The sequence below is a fragment of the Aphelocoma coerulescens genome, chromosome 1 (assembly GCF_041296385.1).
Source record: "Aphelocoma coerulescens isolate FSJ_1873_10779 chromosome 1, UR_Acoe_1.0, whole genome shotgun sequence".
In the NCBI taxonomy this organism is placed as follows: domain Eukaryota; kingdom Metazoa; phylum Chordata; class Aves; order Passeriformes; family Corvidae; genus Aphelocoma; species Aphelocoma coerulescens.
The window spans coordinates 9,179,148-9,196,064 of record NC_091013.1 but is presented as its reverse complement, the minus strand read 5'-3'; the positions used below and the strand labels follow the sequence as shown (position 1 = coordinate 9,196,064).

Genomic DNA, 16,917 nt, shown 5'->3' with positions numbered 1-16,917 from the left:
CAGTTCTGGGCCCCTCAGTTCAGGAAGGACATTGAGGTCCTGGAGCAAGTCCAGAGAAGGGCAACAAAGCTGGTGAAGGGTCTTAAGATTAAGTCCTACGAAGACTGATTGAGGGAGCTGGGGGTGTTTAGCCTGGAGAAAAGGTTCAGGAGAGACCATCTCCATCTCTAGAACCACCTGGAAGGAGGGTGAAACCAGGTGTGGGTCAATCTCTTCTCCCAAGTAACAAGAGACAGGACAAGAGGAAATGGCTTCATGTTGTGCTAAGGGAGGTTTAGATCAGATATAGAGAAAAATTCCTTCATGGAAAGGGTGGCCAGGTGATGGAACAAGGTACCCAGAGACCTGGGGGAATCATCATACCTAAAAATGTTCAGAAACCACACAGATGTGGTGCTTAGGGACATGGTTTAGTGGTAACATAGAGGTGCTGGTTAATGGTTGGACTCGATCTTAGGTCTTTTCCAACCTTAATGATTCTGTGATTTCAGTGAAAGCAAAAGCCCAATAAAAGTGAGATTTATCTTGAAGAGTGCCAGTGAATTACACAACAGCTTTAAATAACACAACAAACCTCCACATTAATATACATAGTTTTAATGCTAATGAGACTCATTAAAGCCATCATTTTGGGCAACAGTTGATTACACGATAATATTCTGTTTCATTCCTTAAGGTATTAAAGTGCACATTAAAGAGATGAAAGCTCTAATTAATACCACATCATTGGCATTTGTCTACAAGTAGAGTCCTTAAGCAATATAAATTAATGACAGTACAAATATCTATTTCTATGTTTTTCCAGAAATTGTTCCTGTATCTTAATACATTTAATGTAGAAAGGTATTATATTCACTTATTCAGTCAACAAAAGGTAAGCTGAAAGGACATGCTGGTATAAAATTGGTCCCACATCTACACACTGAGCTGTAGTTTCAGGGTTATAGATTTAAAAAGCTGTTCACAACTTCCTGTTTCATAGCTCTGGAATTATATCACACCTTGAAAATACAGATGGTCAAATATATAAGCATTTACTATCCCCAAAATAAGCAAGAAACCTCCCAGAATGTCACTCATCTTTTAATGCAAGTTTACTTCTCAGGAGCAAGGGGAAAACTTACTGCTATTCACACTACTTTATATTCTGGTTTTGAGTTAGACATGAAATGCAAGGCTGAGAGAAGCAGCAAACATCTACTCCAGTATTTTGCACCCTGCAGACTCTCCAGAAGGGTGCTCTGGGTATGCAAGAAGAATTCTACCTTTGAGTCAGTCCTTTGTTCAGCTCCCCTTCAGTTCTCAAACTCAGGATTACTTGGCACACTGAAGGGCACAGGCCTTAATATTTCCAGCTGCCCCAACTCCTTTTATCCACAGTAAGATCAAAGTCATGATCTAGATTTACTTTGGAAGTGGGAAAATATTTTAGTTTTAATACTTGATTTTATCTTTTTTTTAAGATATAGCCAAGAATTGCTGCAAATTCTTGCAATCAAGCAGGTGAGAATATAAATGACTATTTAATTTTCTTAAATATATTGCTCAAGCTTTTCTCCGTCATTACCTACCTGATTTCTGCTGTGGTGCTTCAGGCATTCCATGAATTGGATAGATCCAGAGTATTCCCTGAGTTTCCCTGTTCTCTGCTACAGTAAGATTTCTAGAAAAATAAGAGTATCATTAAGATATATTGCTAAAAATTCTGTTTCCAAAGTAATCTAGACTTAAGAGTTGTTGAAAAGGTTAGACTCTATCCTATTGTATGCTGTAATGCTAACCATATCTGAGAAAAAGATGAAATAAAATCCAACTAAATGTATCAGCTACAAATTCTATCAGCTATAACTTAGATCCACTTAGTGTATTCAAATATTATTGATCTGAAAACATTTGGCCTGATTTGCATTCTGTCAGGTTATGTTTACACGGAGATAAAATTTCTGCAGTTTATGGATTACATAAAAATATCAGGGATGAGAATCCTTATTATCCCAAATATATTGAAAAACAGAGGTACCTAAGAGCTTTCATTTGCTCAATATCCGTAACTGCACCAGCAGTCAGTACTTTACGTTTTCTTTATTTAAAGTGAGAAGAGGTAGGTATGGAAAAACCCAGAAATCTTACCCTGAACCTGCATACTTCGCAGGGTACATTAAAAGCTTTTGATGGATACCCACTATCCTCAAAATCAGACACTGAACTGCCCTTGGGAGCTACCCATGAACAGCCAATGAGATAAATGATGATAGAATCGAGTAGCCTCAACTACTTTTTCCTTTTCTATTAGAATAAATTACCTGGTTAAGTCTGTATTTGATTCAGCAGTAACCTCATAAGGCCAGTTTTCACCATTTTCTCTCATTACATGAATTGCCACCTGAGTTTTATAAATTTTCATTTCAGCTGGTATGAATAAGACAGGGATTTCCAGTTTTTCTTTTGGACCTAATCGGATTCCTGCAAGATGGAACAGATTGTTGTAGTGTTTTTAAAGTTTTCAAAATTATTTCTATCATTTTGCTCATATATTTCCCTTTTTCCTTTTTAATCACTGTTCAACTTTTTATCACAGTGTATGGTTTTCCCTGAAAAAAAAATTCCATTTTACCCTGTCTTTGCTAAAAAAAACCCAAAACAAAACCACAATTAAGTGAATGTCCCACATTTAATATTCAGAGATCATGTGTAACATATGTATATCAATCCCATGTTTTTCTAGGGCCTAAGTCATGTTTCTTCAGCTGTGGATTACATCTGTGAGTAATACTGCATAAAAAATATCAATCCAAAAACAATTGCTCACATTCAAGACAACTATATTTATTACAGAATCTTCATTATTATTATAGAAACCATGCCTTTTCTGTATGATTTTTCATCTGATTAATTTTGTTGTTTAAAAAAAAAACCAAAATAAACTTATGCTGTCTGTAATGAAGGTAGCCTGATACTTTGAATCTTTAATTGCCTTTTTCCAGTGGCTTGCCAGTCTCCCAAGTGTCAGAACATCTACCTCAGCCATTTCAGAAATAAAGTTATCAGAAGATTACACTGAGTATAAGAAGTAAATCAGTCTTTTCACTATAAAGTTCTTTGTTTGAAAAGAATTCTTGGAATTTGCAGGAAATGACACCTCAAGGTTAGGGTTGCAGCTTTAATTCTATCTGCAGAAAATGCTCTTCGTTATGAGTAACTACTTCTACATTAGGCTTTGAATCAATTTTTGTGATATATTTCACACTTTCTACAAAGAATACAAGCTGACACAGGTCTATGGGTATCACTCCCTGAGAATGACTGGATCTGCTGGAGTCACCCTGCCCGGGACATGCAGCACCCTCCTGGGGATTGCTTCTGATGACCACAGGTGGCTTCGTGCTCAAAAAGCATCAGCAGGGAAACTTTACGTGGTGCTCCAAATGTCATCTTCCTACAGCCTAACCTCCTTGAGGGTAAAGACCTCAGTGCTGAAAGCTGTAGCAGAGTCCAGGGTAGGATAATTATAATGCAGTCTTGGGAAGGACAAAATGGAAAAAAAGGTGGATGCACAGAAGGTTGGCAATGAAGATGGAAGTGTAGGGAGACTGAGTAAAATTATGTCAGACAGGAATAAGGAATGGCCAGAAATAAAAAAAAGTTCAAGTCACATCAGGGAAGGAGAGAAGGGTTTGAAAAACAGCTCTCCAAAACACAGAACAAGAGTCAGGACTCCTCATCTACACCAATTCTCTACTAGCATTTAAGTATAAAGTCTACAGGTGTTAAGCTTTTCACTAGAAACACAAATTAAAACAAATTAACCAAATTCAGATTGAAAAATCAATCTTAAATTAGGAGAGTTGGGAATATTTAAAACCACACAACTCAGCAGGATTTCTACCTCTACTGGTTAAAAAGGTCTCAGGACATCAAATATAGACCACTGCCTCCCTTTATTATGAATGTGAAAAGCAGTAGGAAATCCTTATCTAAATATACCTGAATTTCTGCATGTAAGAAATTATATACTAAAATATACTAATTATGAAAATTAACCAACTGCTTTGCACTTGTAAATGCTTACTTCTTGTGTATTTGTAGAAGTTCACCAGAGTAAGAGCAATTTGCCTTTTGAAATAATTACTTGAAAAGTTTTTTATCATTAAACAGCTGAAAATATCCTCATTAAAAATCCATTAAGATTTTAATATCTAAATGAAAAAAAATAAACTATCTTTCTTTTTTTTTTTTATTTTGATAAAGATTTAAGACTTTTCTTTAGATCTTTGAGGCATTAGCTATCAAATCCATACCCAAATTTAAAAGATATACTATATATACACATATTGTTGGCAATCAGGTGGTCAAAGTAAAAATCATTCAAAATTAGCAACTCGTTTTTAATCCAGTATCTGAAATAACTAAGATCATGGCAGACATAGCTGCAATACTCCTGAAGACATCTGAACTGAGATCCATCCCTCTGGATCAGAAGCCCACTACAGCACTGACACACTATTCTCCCCCAGTGAGAGAAGAGTCAGCTTTCTGCTGGGATTTGCCCACTTTGGGCTTACTCTGGTGTAGTTATGACAAAGGCCTGCAGTATCTTTAAAACATATACTTCAGGATATATTTGCAATTAGATTGCCTTGAATCAACACATACATGCATACCAAAATAATGTAAACACTTTGTAAAACCATTACAGCACATCCTTAAGTTTCATTTGCAAAGCTTTTAACAGATGGCAAATAGAACAGACTGTAAATTTATATAAGTTTATAAACTTATAAATTTATAAGTAGTTATATGCATTACATATATATTCTGAACTGTAGCTTAATTATGCCTGTTACAGGACAGAATCCCTTGATTTTTTTAATATAAATTTTAATACAGAATCCATATGATAGCATTCTGGGTCATTCTGGCAGAAAATTGGTTATTAAAGATCATGAAAAGAAAAATTTTATAATATTGCCATTGAAACAGATTGTATTCACATTTTTAATAAAAAATATTAATAGAATATGTTCATAATAATGGTAATTTTTATATCATCAGACTTGCCTGTAGCTGTCAACTAACCAACTGATCATTAACTGCTAATACAGATTTATTTCATTATGACTTTGGCTAGTTAATAAGATAGATAAAATAGGCCTAACTGCAAAAATAATTTTTTATTTTTTTCTTTGCCATTTAGAGAATTTGTGCTAGCACGCAGAAAATAGCTCTGTGTACAACTTTAATAAAAATCAGTGTTGCCAAGCAAGTTGCTCTTATTTGCCTAGGGACCTCAAGTACTCTGCCAGGGACACCAAAAACTAATAGCAATGGCTGATCCCTTGTCTTTGTATTGCAGTATTTATCCTGCAATGAGTATCCACAAATTCTGTTTAAGAAATCCACAGCAAGCCCCTTTTCTGAACAGGGGTATATCACATTTGGCAAAAAGATTTGGGCCAGATTTTGATAATACCTCGCTTCTTTTCCACTGTCCTACAGCACATTAGGAAACAGTTAAAGTTAGCAGAGTGAGATCAGCTGACCCTTTAAAGACTGAAGGCATCTGATTTAAACCAAGGGCTGCAATTCGAGTCAGCTGCCTTACAAAGAAATGTGTGGAGCTCTGCATCCTTTCTCATTTCATTTTTATTTCATTTTTAGGTAACCTTTTGTTAAGTCTTGCCTCAAGCCTCCCCAGAGGCTGCTGGAGAACACTGCTGGAAAACACTGATTCTATTAAAGATTCCTCAGGCACTGAGCCTAGAACTCAGAACTGCATTAGATAATAAATCAAAATTAGTGTATTTCAAATTAATGGCCTCAATTCTTTGGGACACTACACTGTGGTTGAGCTCTGTGTAATTTCTGTGTCAGCCCTAGAAAGCTCAGCACTGTAACAGCTAGAATTAAAGAAGCAGTGGATGCCCATAGATGGGATGTTATTTGGAATAAATACAGATGGGCAAAGATGCACTTTTTGCCTCTACAGTAGATTAGAAAAATGTTAAGAGCAAATATACCAGGCAGTGCCACGGTGGTAAAATTGTGATGGCAAGGAACAAAATAATCTGCAATATGTCATCCTCCCATTGAACTTTCACCTAAAGCCATGTATTTTTCATGTTAGTAAAGTGCTTTGAGAGTGATTTTCTAAACATTGAAGAGCATCTCCTTGATGCACTGCTCTTAATTCTGTAGCATCTGAGTGCCTCCCATTGATTTTACCCAGAGAAGAGCACTCAGTTCAGTCTCCTTTAATTGAAAAAGAGAGATGAGACAGAGCTCAGAATATCTTGTTAAAGTCTCATGGAAAATCATTTAGGAGGGGACACTTTTATTTGTTTGTTTGTTTTCTTGATAGTTTCTCCATTAAAATTACTATAGCATCATTTTGATTAAACCCACAAACAGCTCTGCTAAAATTAGTACTGGCCATGTAAATGTCAACCCAGTATAATTAAGTCTGTTTTCTCCTATTATCCTCAGAATCTGGAAAGGGCAACCTCCAAAATATTCATACACAGCAGCTGCTGCTGGGGAATTACTGCTAATTCCTTCTCAAGGAACTCATCCACAAAAGGATAATTGATATCAGATAGTAAAGAGTGAGATATTGCCAGCACACCAGTGTCTGAAATGCATAAAAAAAAGTCAGGCCTAGGTATTCTTAATTTATTTTCATCTGCTATAAGAGATAAAATCCTGGGTCACATGAAAACTAAGATCTTTTATAGCAGCTCTCCCAGAAGTGTTTCACTGCAAAATCTCAAGAGTTTAATAAAGAACAGACAACATTTCTGCCTTAAGTCTTAGGAAGGGTGGGTTTTTGTTTGCATCTTTTTTTTTTATGCTTCCAATGAGGCTGCTTGAATTTTTTATTCCCTTTCATTAAAACATGAGCACAATCCCTTGTTATGGATTCTAATTAAAAAAAACTGTGAGAGTAGCAGCCTGTGTTAGTTTTGCTACATCAGTATTATAATTATTCAGTCTCAGTAAGTAAATGTAAATAAAATTTTCTGAATTTGCAGTCACCACACAACAACCAACAGCATCCATCTGTGGAGATATTCAAAACTTCACTGGACATGGTCCTGGACAACCTGGTGGAGATGACCCTGCTTGAGCCATGGAGAGGTTGGATGGACAAGATTATCTCAAGTGGTTCCTTACTGCGTAAACAGTTCTGTGATTCTGCAATTCTGAAGTCATGACAGGTCACTAGGGTTTGTCTGTTTCTGTTTTTAAGAATTCATATAAAATAAATCCTTGTTTGCAAAACCAGACACAGATACTTTTCTCAGTGAATTGCAGGTGACATCAAAAACAGTGCACCCTTCAAAGGGAAAGCACGAAGGCAGAACAAGAGATCACCCTGATGTAACAATTAGATTTTGGGTACAGTTAAAGGCAAATAAGCAGGACACTCCTATTTGCATCTTACCTGGGATGAATACAATGGAACTTAATGCACTGCAAGTTATTTCAAGCCCTATACAAAAAAGTAAAAGAACTAATAAAAATGACCATGCAAAATGCCAAAAATTGAATTAGTCTCATCCTATGTTTTAATATTTACATCACCATTTCCCTTCCTTCAGTAAAGTTCATTTAGGTAGGTGGGATGCAAGAGAGGTTCCTTTTTCAGATGGTCCACAATGATTGCATTTCTACAGGACTCTCTGCTTCATGAGTTATGGATACTTACACCAAGAGGTAGAGTTGTGTTTTCCCTTTCCTCTGGCAGCCTCACAAAATCGCAGAAGACTTGAAGTTGGAAGGGACCTCTGACAGACAAATGGCCCAACACCCCTCTCCAAGCAGAGTCACCTACTTGGAACCATGTCCAAAAAGGCTTTGGATATCTCCAAGGATGGAGACTCTGTAATTTTTTTCTGGGCAACCTGTTCCAGTAAACAGATTCCAGATCACCCTCACAGTAAAAAAAGCATTCCCTTTGCTCAGATGAGAATTTCCGTGTTGCCTGTCATTGGGCACCACTGAAAAGAGCCTTTTTCCATCCTTTTTGCACCCTCCTTTTTGGTACCTATACAGAATAATAAAATCCCTCTGAGTTGACGAATTACTTAGTTGTAAAGTTAAGTCATGAATATGCAGTTCAGATGCTAATAAACAATTTCACAAATGACTGGTTAAAACTTTAAAAGTTGCTTTAAGAAAGAAATGGCACAAATAAAGGCTTCACAACGTCACTACCATACGCACACAATAAAATGTATTAGAGCATGTTTATAAGATTTGTTCACATTTTATGGATCTTGTGTTAATACAATTTTGCATACTCCTGGCAGAGCTTTTCTGGATTATTTAATTAAGAGATTTCATTTAGAATAATTTCTTTCTGGTACAAAATAATGGATACAAGTTAAACGTTTGCTATTTAGATGAAAATAAATGGATTGAGAACAGGGCTCAGTAATTAAATATGTTGTTTCATTTAATGCAATTTATTTTGTTTTTAAATGAAGCATGTCTAAAAGGCCAAGTATAAGGTTTTCTTTCCATTTATAAAATTATCCTTCTCTAACTAATAGCTTACAGTGCAGTTTCAGTAAAAAACAAAATGTTTTGACAGAAACATCTATTTTTATTTATTTATTTATTCTTGAAGTGCAGTAACAACTCTGCTTACAATGGCTAAGCACAGTGAGGAAAAAATGTTGCTAAGTACAGTAATTCACTTCTCTGGTGATAACCAAAGCAAGCAAAATTATACTTAAGATCTTTACCTCTGAGAAAACTTAAAATACATGTAACAGAACAAGAAAATCACATTCTCTTATAGAGAATAAACAATGTTTTTTAACTCCAAATATCACTTCCTTATCACATCTGATTATAAATTTTGATCTAATAATCTTCTGCAGTAATATACAAATCATGTAAAATCCTAAACTGATTTAATCACAAATCATCCTTCTTTTCTCTGAAACCCTGGTACCTGCAGCTTTGGGTAGGTATTAAAGAGCTGTATAAAAAACAAACAAAAAAAAATGGACCAACATTCATACAGGTGCCACATTCAATTACATTTTACATTTCTGCTTATGTATTTGCCTTGACACCATGGGATAGCTTTGCAATTTCCCTTCAGAGGTGCTGGGGTGATGGGCTTGGGGTTCATTTTACAGAAATCCAGTCAGGTAGCACATCAGGAAAGACACATCCATATGAAGGATATGAGAACACCAAAGAAGCAAGGCTGAACCGAGCACTACAGAGCAAACTGAGGCAAATGTCAGAGAAGGAAAATCATTGTAAAGACAGGGAATAGTTCAGCAATAGGGATGGAAAAATGAACAAACAAAGCACCTGAGGAACCAGCAAAAGGGTAACAGGCATAGACAGTAACTTGCAAAATGAAGCTACGGCAGAGAGAGAGAGCAGAATGTGTGGAGGAGGCCAGACTATTATATTAAAGTCATTTGGCACAGGCAATGGCAAATAGATAAGAGTAAGGAGTGAAGAATAATCAGGAATGAAAGTAGTAAGTTTTCTATTTATCCTATGGTCCAACAGTTGTTCTAAAACTTCACAGCCATTTCTCTTGCTTTTTCCTTCCAAATCTACTTTTTTCCCCCAATAATCTGACAGATGGTAGGTCTACCTCAACCTCCTTTGACCAGTTCATACATTTAAAAATTGTTTATCATCCTTATTTTCCTGATTACAACTTTATGCTGATAAAATTCTGTAGATCATCCTGGAATCCAAAATCTAAAGGTCTGCAACATAGTAATCTCCTAGATCCAGACTCACTGAAAGCAGGAAGCAAAATTCAAAGCCAAAGATGCAAAACCTCTTCGAAATCAGCAATGTAAAAGATGCAATACTACACCTCTCCTCTCAGTGATTCTATTTGTGACACATTAAACAACAGAAAAGTAAAAACTCAGTTACTCAATTAGGTCAATTTTCCTTTCCTTAGCTAAATAGTCATTTTGGTTATGCACACTTTTAAGTACACTTGGAGTCTCAAGAGAGATTAATTGATAAGTAGTTATATAGAAGAAAGACCAGAAACTCAGTGTGGATGGAGAGTGCTGAGCTAAATGGAGGGATGGATGGCCATATTTTTTTAAAAATAGGATCTTACATTCTCTATTTTGGAAAAGAAAAACTACACCCACTCAACCTCTCTGCCCCTCTGCTACAGTGAGTTAGTTACACAATGTGTGTATAACAAAACACTCTACCAGTACAACCTGCCTAAAATCTCAACAAAGTAGAAAATAACCACGAAAATATTTTGAAAATGCAAGAGCCACACAAGAAATGGCATATGCTTCTTAAACAAGTGTGATTTTCAATTTAGTGCCCAGACACAAAAAACACCACCAAACATTGTCCTTTCTCTTAAGAAAAGTTCACGTTACCCTAAGATAAAGTACTAGAAAGTAAATTAAGACTATGACAGTTTCCCTATTTCTTAATCTTTTTCTAGATTGGAACATACACAAAAGTGTCTTGAGTTCATGGCTGAAAGGAAACTGTAATTGCTTCAGTTCAGTTGTAATTGAATTTCTGACATATGTCAAATGTCTGATTACTTTTGACAGATGTGGTTTTACTTTCATTTTAAACTTCATGGATATATGTATCTCTTAGTCTGATCTCTGAAAGCACAGTCAAGTTCTGAAGCTATGGCAGATTTTAGTCAAAATCTGCAAAGTGTTGTGAAATCACTAAGGACACCAGTGCTGTTACATCCTTCTACTTGTTACATACAACCAAAAACTGTACTGCTTGACAGTAACGGGAAACAGTGTAACTGTCAGTCATATCTATATATCTATATATCTATATATCTATATATCTATATATCTATATATCTCGAGTTACCATTTTCATAACCCTGGTAAGTACAGTCTTCATCATGTGAGGTTTACAAGTTTCTGTAGTAAAGCAGAATTGACCTCTGCAGTTTTTCTCTTTTTAGGTTTCTTAGTGCTCAAGAAAATAGATAAAGATGGTAAGAGGAATCCCTCTTTAAAAGTAACGTTTTCCCATTAATTTGACTTGTGTCATAAAACAGTGGTTCTGTGAATGACAGAACTCACAATATGCTACATGTATTTCATAGCTAAGAACAATAGTATGATTGTAAGTGGACTAACAGTAACTTTTTCTTAGCCTATCAAATTAGGCAAGTATTTTTTTCTTGCTCCACTTACGTATCCTCTTGACCCACTCTGTTTTGTGCTTGACATCCTAAAACCCAACATGAGGCAATGCCAGCCTCAATGTTAAACCATGACACGTGTCAGCAGGTAATCTCCAGATTCCAAAATTCTGAAGAAATTAGTTACACTTATTATTCCACTTGAAAATAAAAGAAATCAGACTTAAATGGGAATATATAGTCAAGCTCCTACCTACAAAGCACAAGAGCAAATAAAATACAAAAGAAAATTTTATATTGCATTAAAAATCCTTAGGCAGAGCACCGGTTTTTAGAGCTGCAGGTTCAGTCTTTAACTATTCTAAAAGTTGGCCCCTTAAATGAAACTTTTCTCCTGTTCACAGCTTTTCAGATAGAGTTCTTTGTCTTTGTCCTTATAGGTAAAATCTTCAAAGGTCAGCCCAGATATTGCTGCAATGTAACTGAAGCAATTGGGGCTTAGCTGGAGCCGATGCCTTCAGGGAATGTGGACTCCACACAGAAATAGCCTAAGACATAACAACAACAGCAACAGACTACTTGGTACTTAAACCAAGCATTCTTCTCCTTCTAATGTGGTACCAGCTGGACTCTGCCCAGCAGGCTGCAGCTCCCTGAGAGCACAGCGGGCGTTTCCCTGGGCCGTGCAATTGGTCACATCCCGGAGCCCATTTCGGACAGCCCCGCGATGTGGCTCCGGCAGCCAGCAGGGTTACAGGGCAGTGGTGGTAAAGAAGGCAGAGAGGGGTCTCTCAGGAGGGTTTGGGATGGCTTTATTCACATCTTGTCCCAGCGCCCTCAGAGGCAGAGAGAGAGACCTCGTGCTCTGGGCACAGTGTAGTTTTTGTCAGGGGCCCAGGGGCGGTCCCTGGGCAGGGTTGGGGTACAGGAGCCAACAGGGAGAAACCGAGGGAGAGGCCATGGCTAGGGCAGGGAACAGGGGGAACGTGGCATCGCAGAATTGGGGGTTAACTGGCTACCACATCCTAATGCCAGCTACGGGTTCAAGATGTTTCCTGTGTTCTATGGAAGTGAAAAAGAAAAGATAAAAATCATGTGCTCTGAAAACAAGGTCGCAGGACTCATCAATTCATAAAAATTTATGTAGGAAATGAAAATCCCTGAGAGCAGAAAAAGACCTTTTTTTTTTGTATTTGTTAGGGTGTCATTTTGATTACTTCCTTGGTCAGGAGAAGATGTAGTCAAACAACAGCCTGGATGTCACTGCTGTTGGATTTTATCTTATTTTTAGGAATGAGTACTGACTTGACTGCAGTGGCCTCATACAGAGGCCAGCAATCATATCTCTAGGATGACAATTTATAGAATACTTCTTATGTTCTGACTGCTCTCATTGACATGCAAAACCTGCTCCAGAGTTTATCAAGACTATCATAGAACAATAATTTGTCCCTAGGGGAAGTACAGAAAAAAAACCATGAGCAATATTCTCTAGCAAGAAACTCTGTTGAGCTGTCAAGTGCCTTTCTACTTCAGAGACATTTTTGATTTTTATGGACAAACTGGTAACTCACACTGACTTGTTCTTTTTTTAACAAGTAACAATTTCCGACAGAATCCATTTTTTCATACTCTGAAATCCACATGTCTACACAATATCATCTTTTATTGTCAGTGTGATCTCACATGCTGGTTATGTATATCCCTGCTACTCAATCATTATACCATGTTAGGACACATCAGTTTATAAATATCCAGAAATATTTTAACCCCACTACAAAGATCTGGGAGTTGTTGGATCGGTGGATGTGACACATAGCTACTCACCCGCCAGACTCAGGTATAGTTACAGATCATATTTAAATTTCATTAAGACTTCATTCAGGCATCATAATATTTTATCCCCTTGAATTTCTGTGGTTAATATGATAATTATTAAAATTCTCCTAGTTCCCTGAGGGGTAGTTGAAATGTAGCATAAGTTTTCAGCCATAAGGACAATTAGCAGTTCATGGCTGGGGACTGTGTGTTAATTCCTGTTGTGTGAACAAGGTTAAAATCACCCCTGTAGCTGTAATTTAGAGCAAACTGTAATCATTATTCCAAAAATCCAATAAATATATGAGCTGGTGACCCCTGGAATTCAGAGATTAATATAGGGGGATATGCTTGAGGACCTCGAGAAAAAGAACAAAATGCTTAGCAGTAGACAGATAGGAAATGAACTAGATTAAAAAACAAAATGAAGCTAAAAGTGGGACTTAATATTAAGATATTCTGGAAGGGATCAAGGACCCAAATAACTTGACAGTTTCAGGATAATTCTGAATCATACTGACACAGAAGACAGGTTTTGGATGACTCAATGGTAATTGGGAGCTGCAGTGTTTCCAAACAGGGGCAGCTGCTGCAGATCCCAAACCTCTGTGGGGATCCAGAAATGGAAATCACACACAATCAGCCACAATTCAGGAGGCAAGATGACTACTTCATTTTCACATGAAATGCAAAACAAATGTCTAAAATTTAGCTTTTACTTATTTTTTGCACAAACTGTTTGAGTTCCCAGTAAGGGACCAGATGACTTTTGATTCAGAAAGGAAGAAAACCGATCATTTCTGATTATTTCCTAAAACTTAGTTAAAATACAGCCATAGATAAGACTACAATACCTTTCTGGAATAGAAAGGAGACATTTTAGGTCTATAACTGTAACTTCCACTGACAATAACTTGTGGTGAGATAACTGGGAATGAAAATTTTCATGCAAGTAACTTCATCAATCAAGATAATCCATTTTAAATCTGTCAAAACAAGAAGCTGCCAGCCTTCAAATCTAAGACATTTTTTCTCTCCATATGGTTTAGTCTCTAAAGCAGCTCAAGGCATAAGTGATTTGCAGTCAAACACTGAACAAATGTAGGGACAAATGCATTTCCCAATAGCTGTCTGTCAAAAGTGCCAACTGAAAAAAAAGGCAGAGGAAAAAAATTGCTGTGTGTAAAGATGACAAGGAACAGATCTTTTCAAACTGTCATTTGGTATCAACCTAAAGGAAAAAAAATTAAAAGTTTATTTTCTGATACACAGCAGCAAGGAGCTGGAGAAGAGTGGAAAAAAAGAGTTAAAAAATAGTAGTTCATTTTCCTACAAATCTATAGTTTTTTCTGATTGAATATATTTGATGTCAAAATTTAATTTCATTTTTAGATATCTTCCATTTGTATATAGAATAATGACCAAAAAACTTAAAATGTTGATTCTTTAGAGGCTGCAATGGTGAAGAAAGGAAAGCTTGTACAGTTTGTATTTGTTGATGGTACTTGACTTCTTGACCCTTTTTTCATCCTGATGTAGTAAAAGAGTAAGAAAAATAATATAGTGGAAATTCTTAAAATGTTGATTCAGAAACTTCAAAGTATTTTTGCCATTTTGGGTTCTACTAATAAAAGCATGTTTAAGTCATACTTACTTACCCACAACTCTGCAGAGATCTTTTTTTCATTTTTTCACTGCTAAACATTCCAGTCATTATGATCACCTAACTTGACTTAAACACATAGGATTTCTCAGAACTCATTTGAAAAAAATCAAGGTTCAGTCTCGATAACTCTTCTTGAACAACAGAATTTAATTAGAAAAAAAACACAGCTACTTGATTTAAAACTTGTCAGTGATAGTGAATCCTCCATGTTTCACTGAGAATTGTTCTGAGAGTTAATTAAGCCCATTGTTAAAAACGGGTTTCACTTTTAATTTGTCTACTGAATAACACTGACTTGTTTTCAGTCCCTGCTTTTTTCTGTGACAGTGCTTCATCACCAATGTTCTGGTTTTTAGAGAGGTAAAACAAATGAATTGCCACCAAAATTCTCCTTGGTCAGCTAAGTAATTTGGCATCACTGGATCTCTCACTGTCATCTTGAATCATTTAAACATGCTTGTAATTGCAGAGATGAACAACAACTGCAGAAGGCAACCCAGGCTAATCAACATTGTATACCAAATGGAGAAACTCTAGAAGTAAATAGGCTTCAAGAAGTCTGAAAAAACCTCCTTGTATTTCTTCAATCACTAAGATTGGTACCAAAAAGTAGAGGTACCAGAAAGCAGGAAAAAAGGCATTTGCACTTCATTCAGAGTTGGGAGAACTGGGTAAATTTGTAGATCAAAGAAAGAAAACATAAAAATTAATTCTTGATTTGGAAAAGGGATATATCAGTAAAAAGAAAAGATTAATAGGATACAGCTTGTGATTTTATATCTGAAGAGATGTAAAGTAAGCTGGAAAGATAAGGATTATCCAAAATTTCCTCAACAGCTACTGACAAGACATTATATTGTGTAGTGTCATGTGCTATTATGTGTGATAAAACTGATTTGCTTGTTTGTGCATGTAGAAAATGTGTTGTTCACACAGGTCTGAATACCAGTTCTTTTCAGCAATCAAATTCTTATTTTCCTCTTTAATGGAAAAGAGAAAATTGTATACAATGGCTCGAAAAAAAGAAATTGGAACAGCCCCTAAGAGGACAGCATGCAATTCAGGTTGTGGCTTCTGCTGGTTGTATGTAGCAGAGGTAATAAAAAAAGGCAACAAACCTCAGGGATCAGCTGACATTACTGGCATGCATTGTGTAAAAGGCAGGGCCCACTGTAATTAATAGATATCAATCTTTATGGGCATATAATCTTTGTTTTATCTTAATATCTTTCTGAAGAAGAAAATTACTTAATTTATAAGGGATTTTCAGTGCTTGCGAAGCAATCAGATAAAAGACAATTCAACACCAGAAATTGTTGCAATACTAGTTTCCATCTCAGTGTACAAAACATTCTTGTAACACAAGCAGGCAAACAAGGCCATCAAAAAACATGGTTTGCATTCCTTAAGTTCATCTGTTACAAAAATCCTCTCATGTTAACTAGACTGAATTTAACACCCTAAAGAGGCAGTTAATAGTTCTAATTTAGAGATAAAAGAAACAGTCACATCGCAAAGTTTCACAGACTTCTTGATGGTTGCCTGGGATAGTTTTCATTTTAAGTCTCCTTTTGGACTTTGTATGAAAATTGTTTTCCCAATGCTTCACCAAATGATTATGAGAAAAGAGGATCTGCTCATCTTTCAAGCCTCTGGGTTTTGTTTTGAAATGACCATGGCTTTAATAGGGAAAACGTTTATTACACCTGTACCTCTGTTTCCCTGATTTAAAAGGAATAAAATGCTAAATTCCTTCTCTCAAGTAAGAGAAGATTTGTGAAAATAAAATTATCGTGAATGCGGAAAGTATTTAAGGTTCAGGTAAATAAATAATAAGTAAATAAATTTCAAAGGTTTTAACTATTTTTGAAAACACAGGTTTTACCTAATGCACCTTATTAACAGTAAAAAGAGCCAAATCCTTGAACATAGACTACCACATGGTATAAATAATGTCCTAGCAAGAGGAGTCTGAGAAAGTAAAACACTCTTCCAATGCTCTCACGACCCTTTGAATGTTTTGTCATCTCAAAAGATGCTGTTACTGTGCAAAGTAAGCTTAATTTGCCTCCACTCAGCAGAAGATGATACTAGACCAAGTGACTAGAGTGTAATAAAGCATCTTATGTCCATTGTTAACATAAACTTTGATGTACAATGAAGAATTTTGTGCTGCATGCTTCAATGGCTGTGAGGTATTACTCCTTGTTATAGTAAAGGTCACGATTCAAACACTTTTCAGCTATTTGCAATATAAGTCCTGGTTCTGCATTCTGCTAAGAATACACAAATG

The 16,917-nt window shown here is 36.1% G+C and overlaps 1 protein-coding gene across 1 annotated transcript in view; it reads right to left on the bottom strand.

Annotated features, from left to right (window-relative positions):
- CFAP47 (cilia and flagella associated protein 47) overlaps positions 1-16,917 on the bottom strand; it is a 277,703-nt gene that overhangs the window by 36,342 nt on the left and 224,444 nt on the right. The window contains exons 58-59 of the mRNA XM_069031242.1: positions 2,304-2,463; positions 1,572-1,663 (exon numbers count right to left, since the gene is read on the bottom strand). Coding sequence (XP_068887343.1) covers positions 1,572-1,663; positions 2,304-2,463 — 252 coding nt within the window. The remainder of the gene's footprint in view (positions 1-1,571; positions 1,664-2,303; positions 2,464-16,917) is intronic.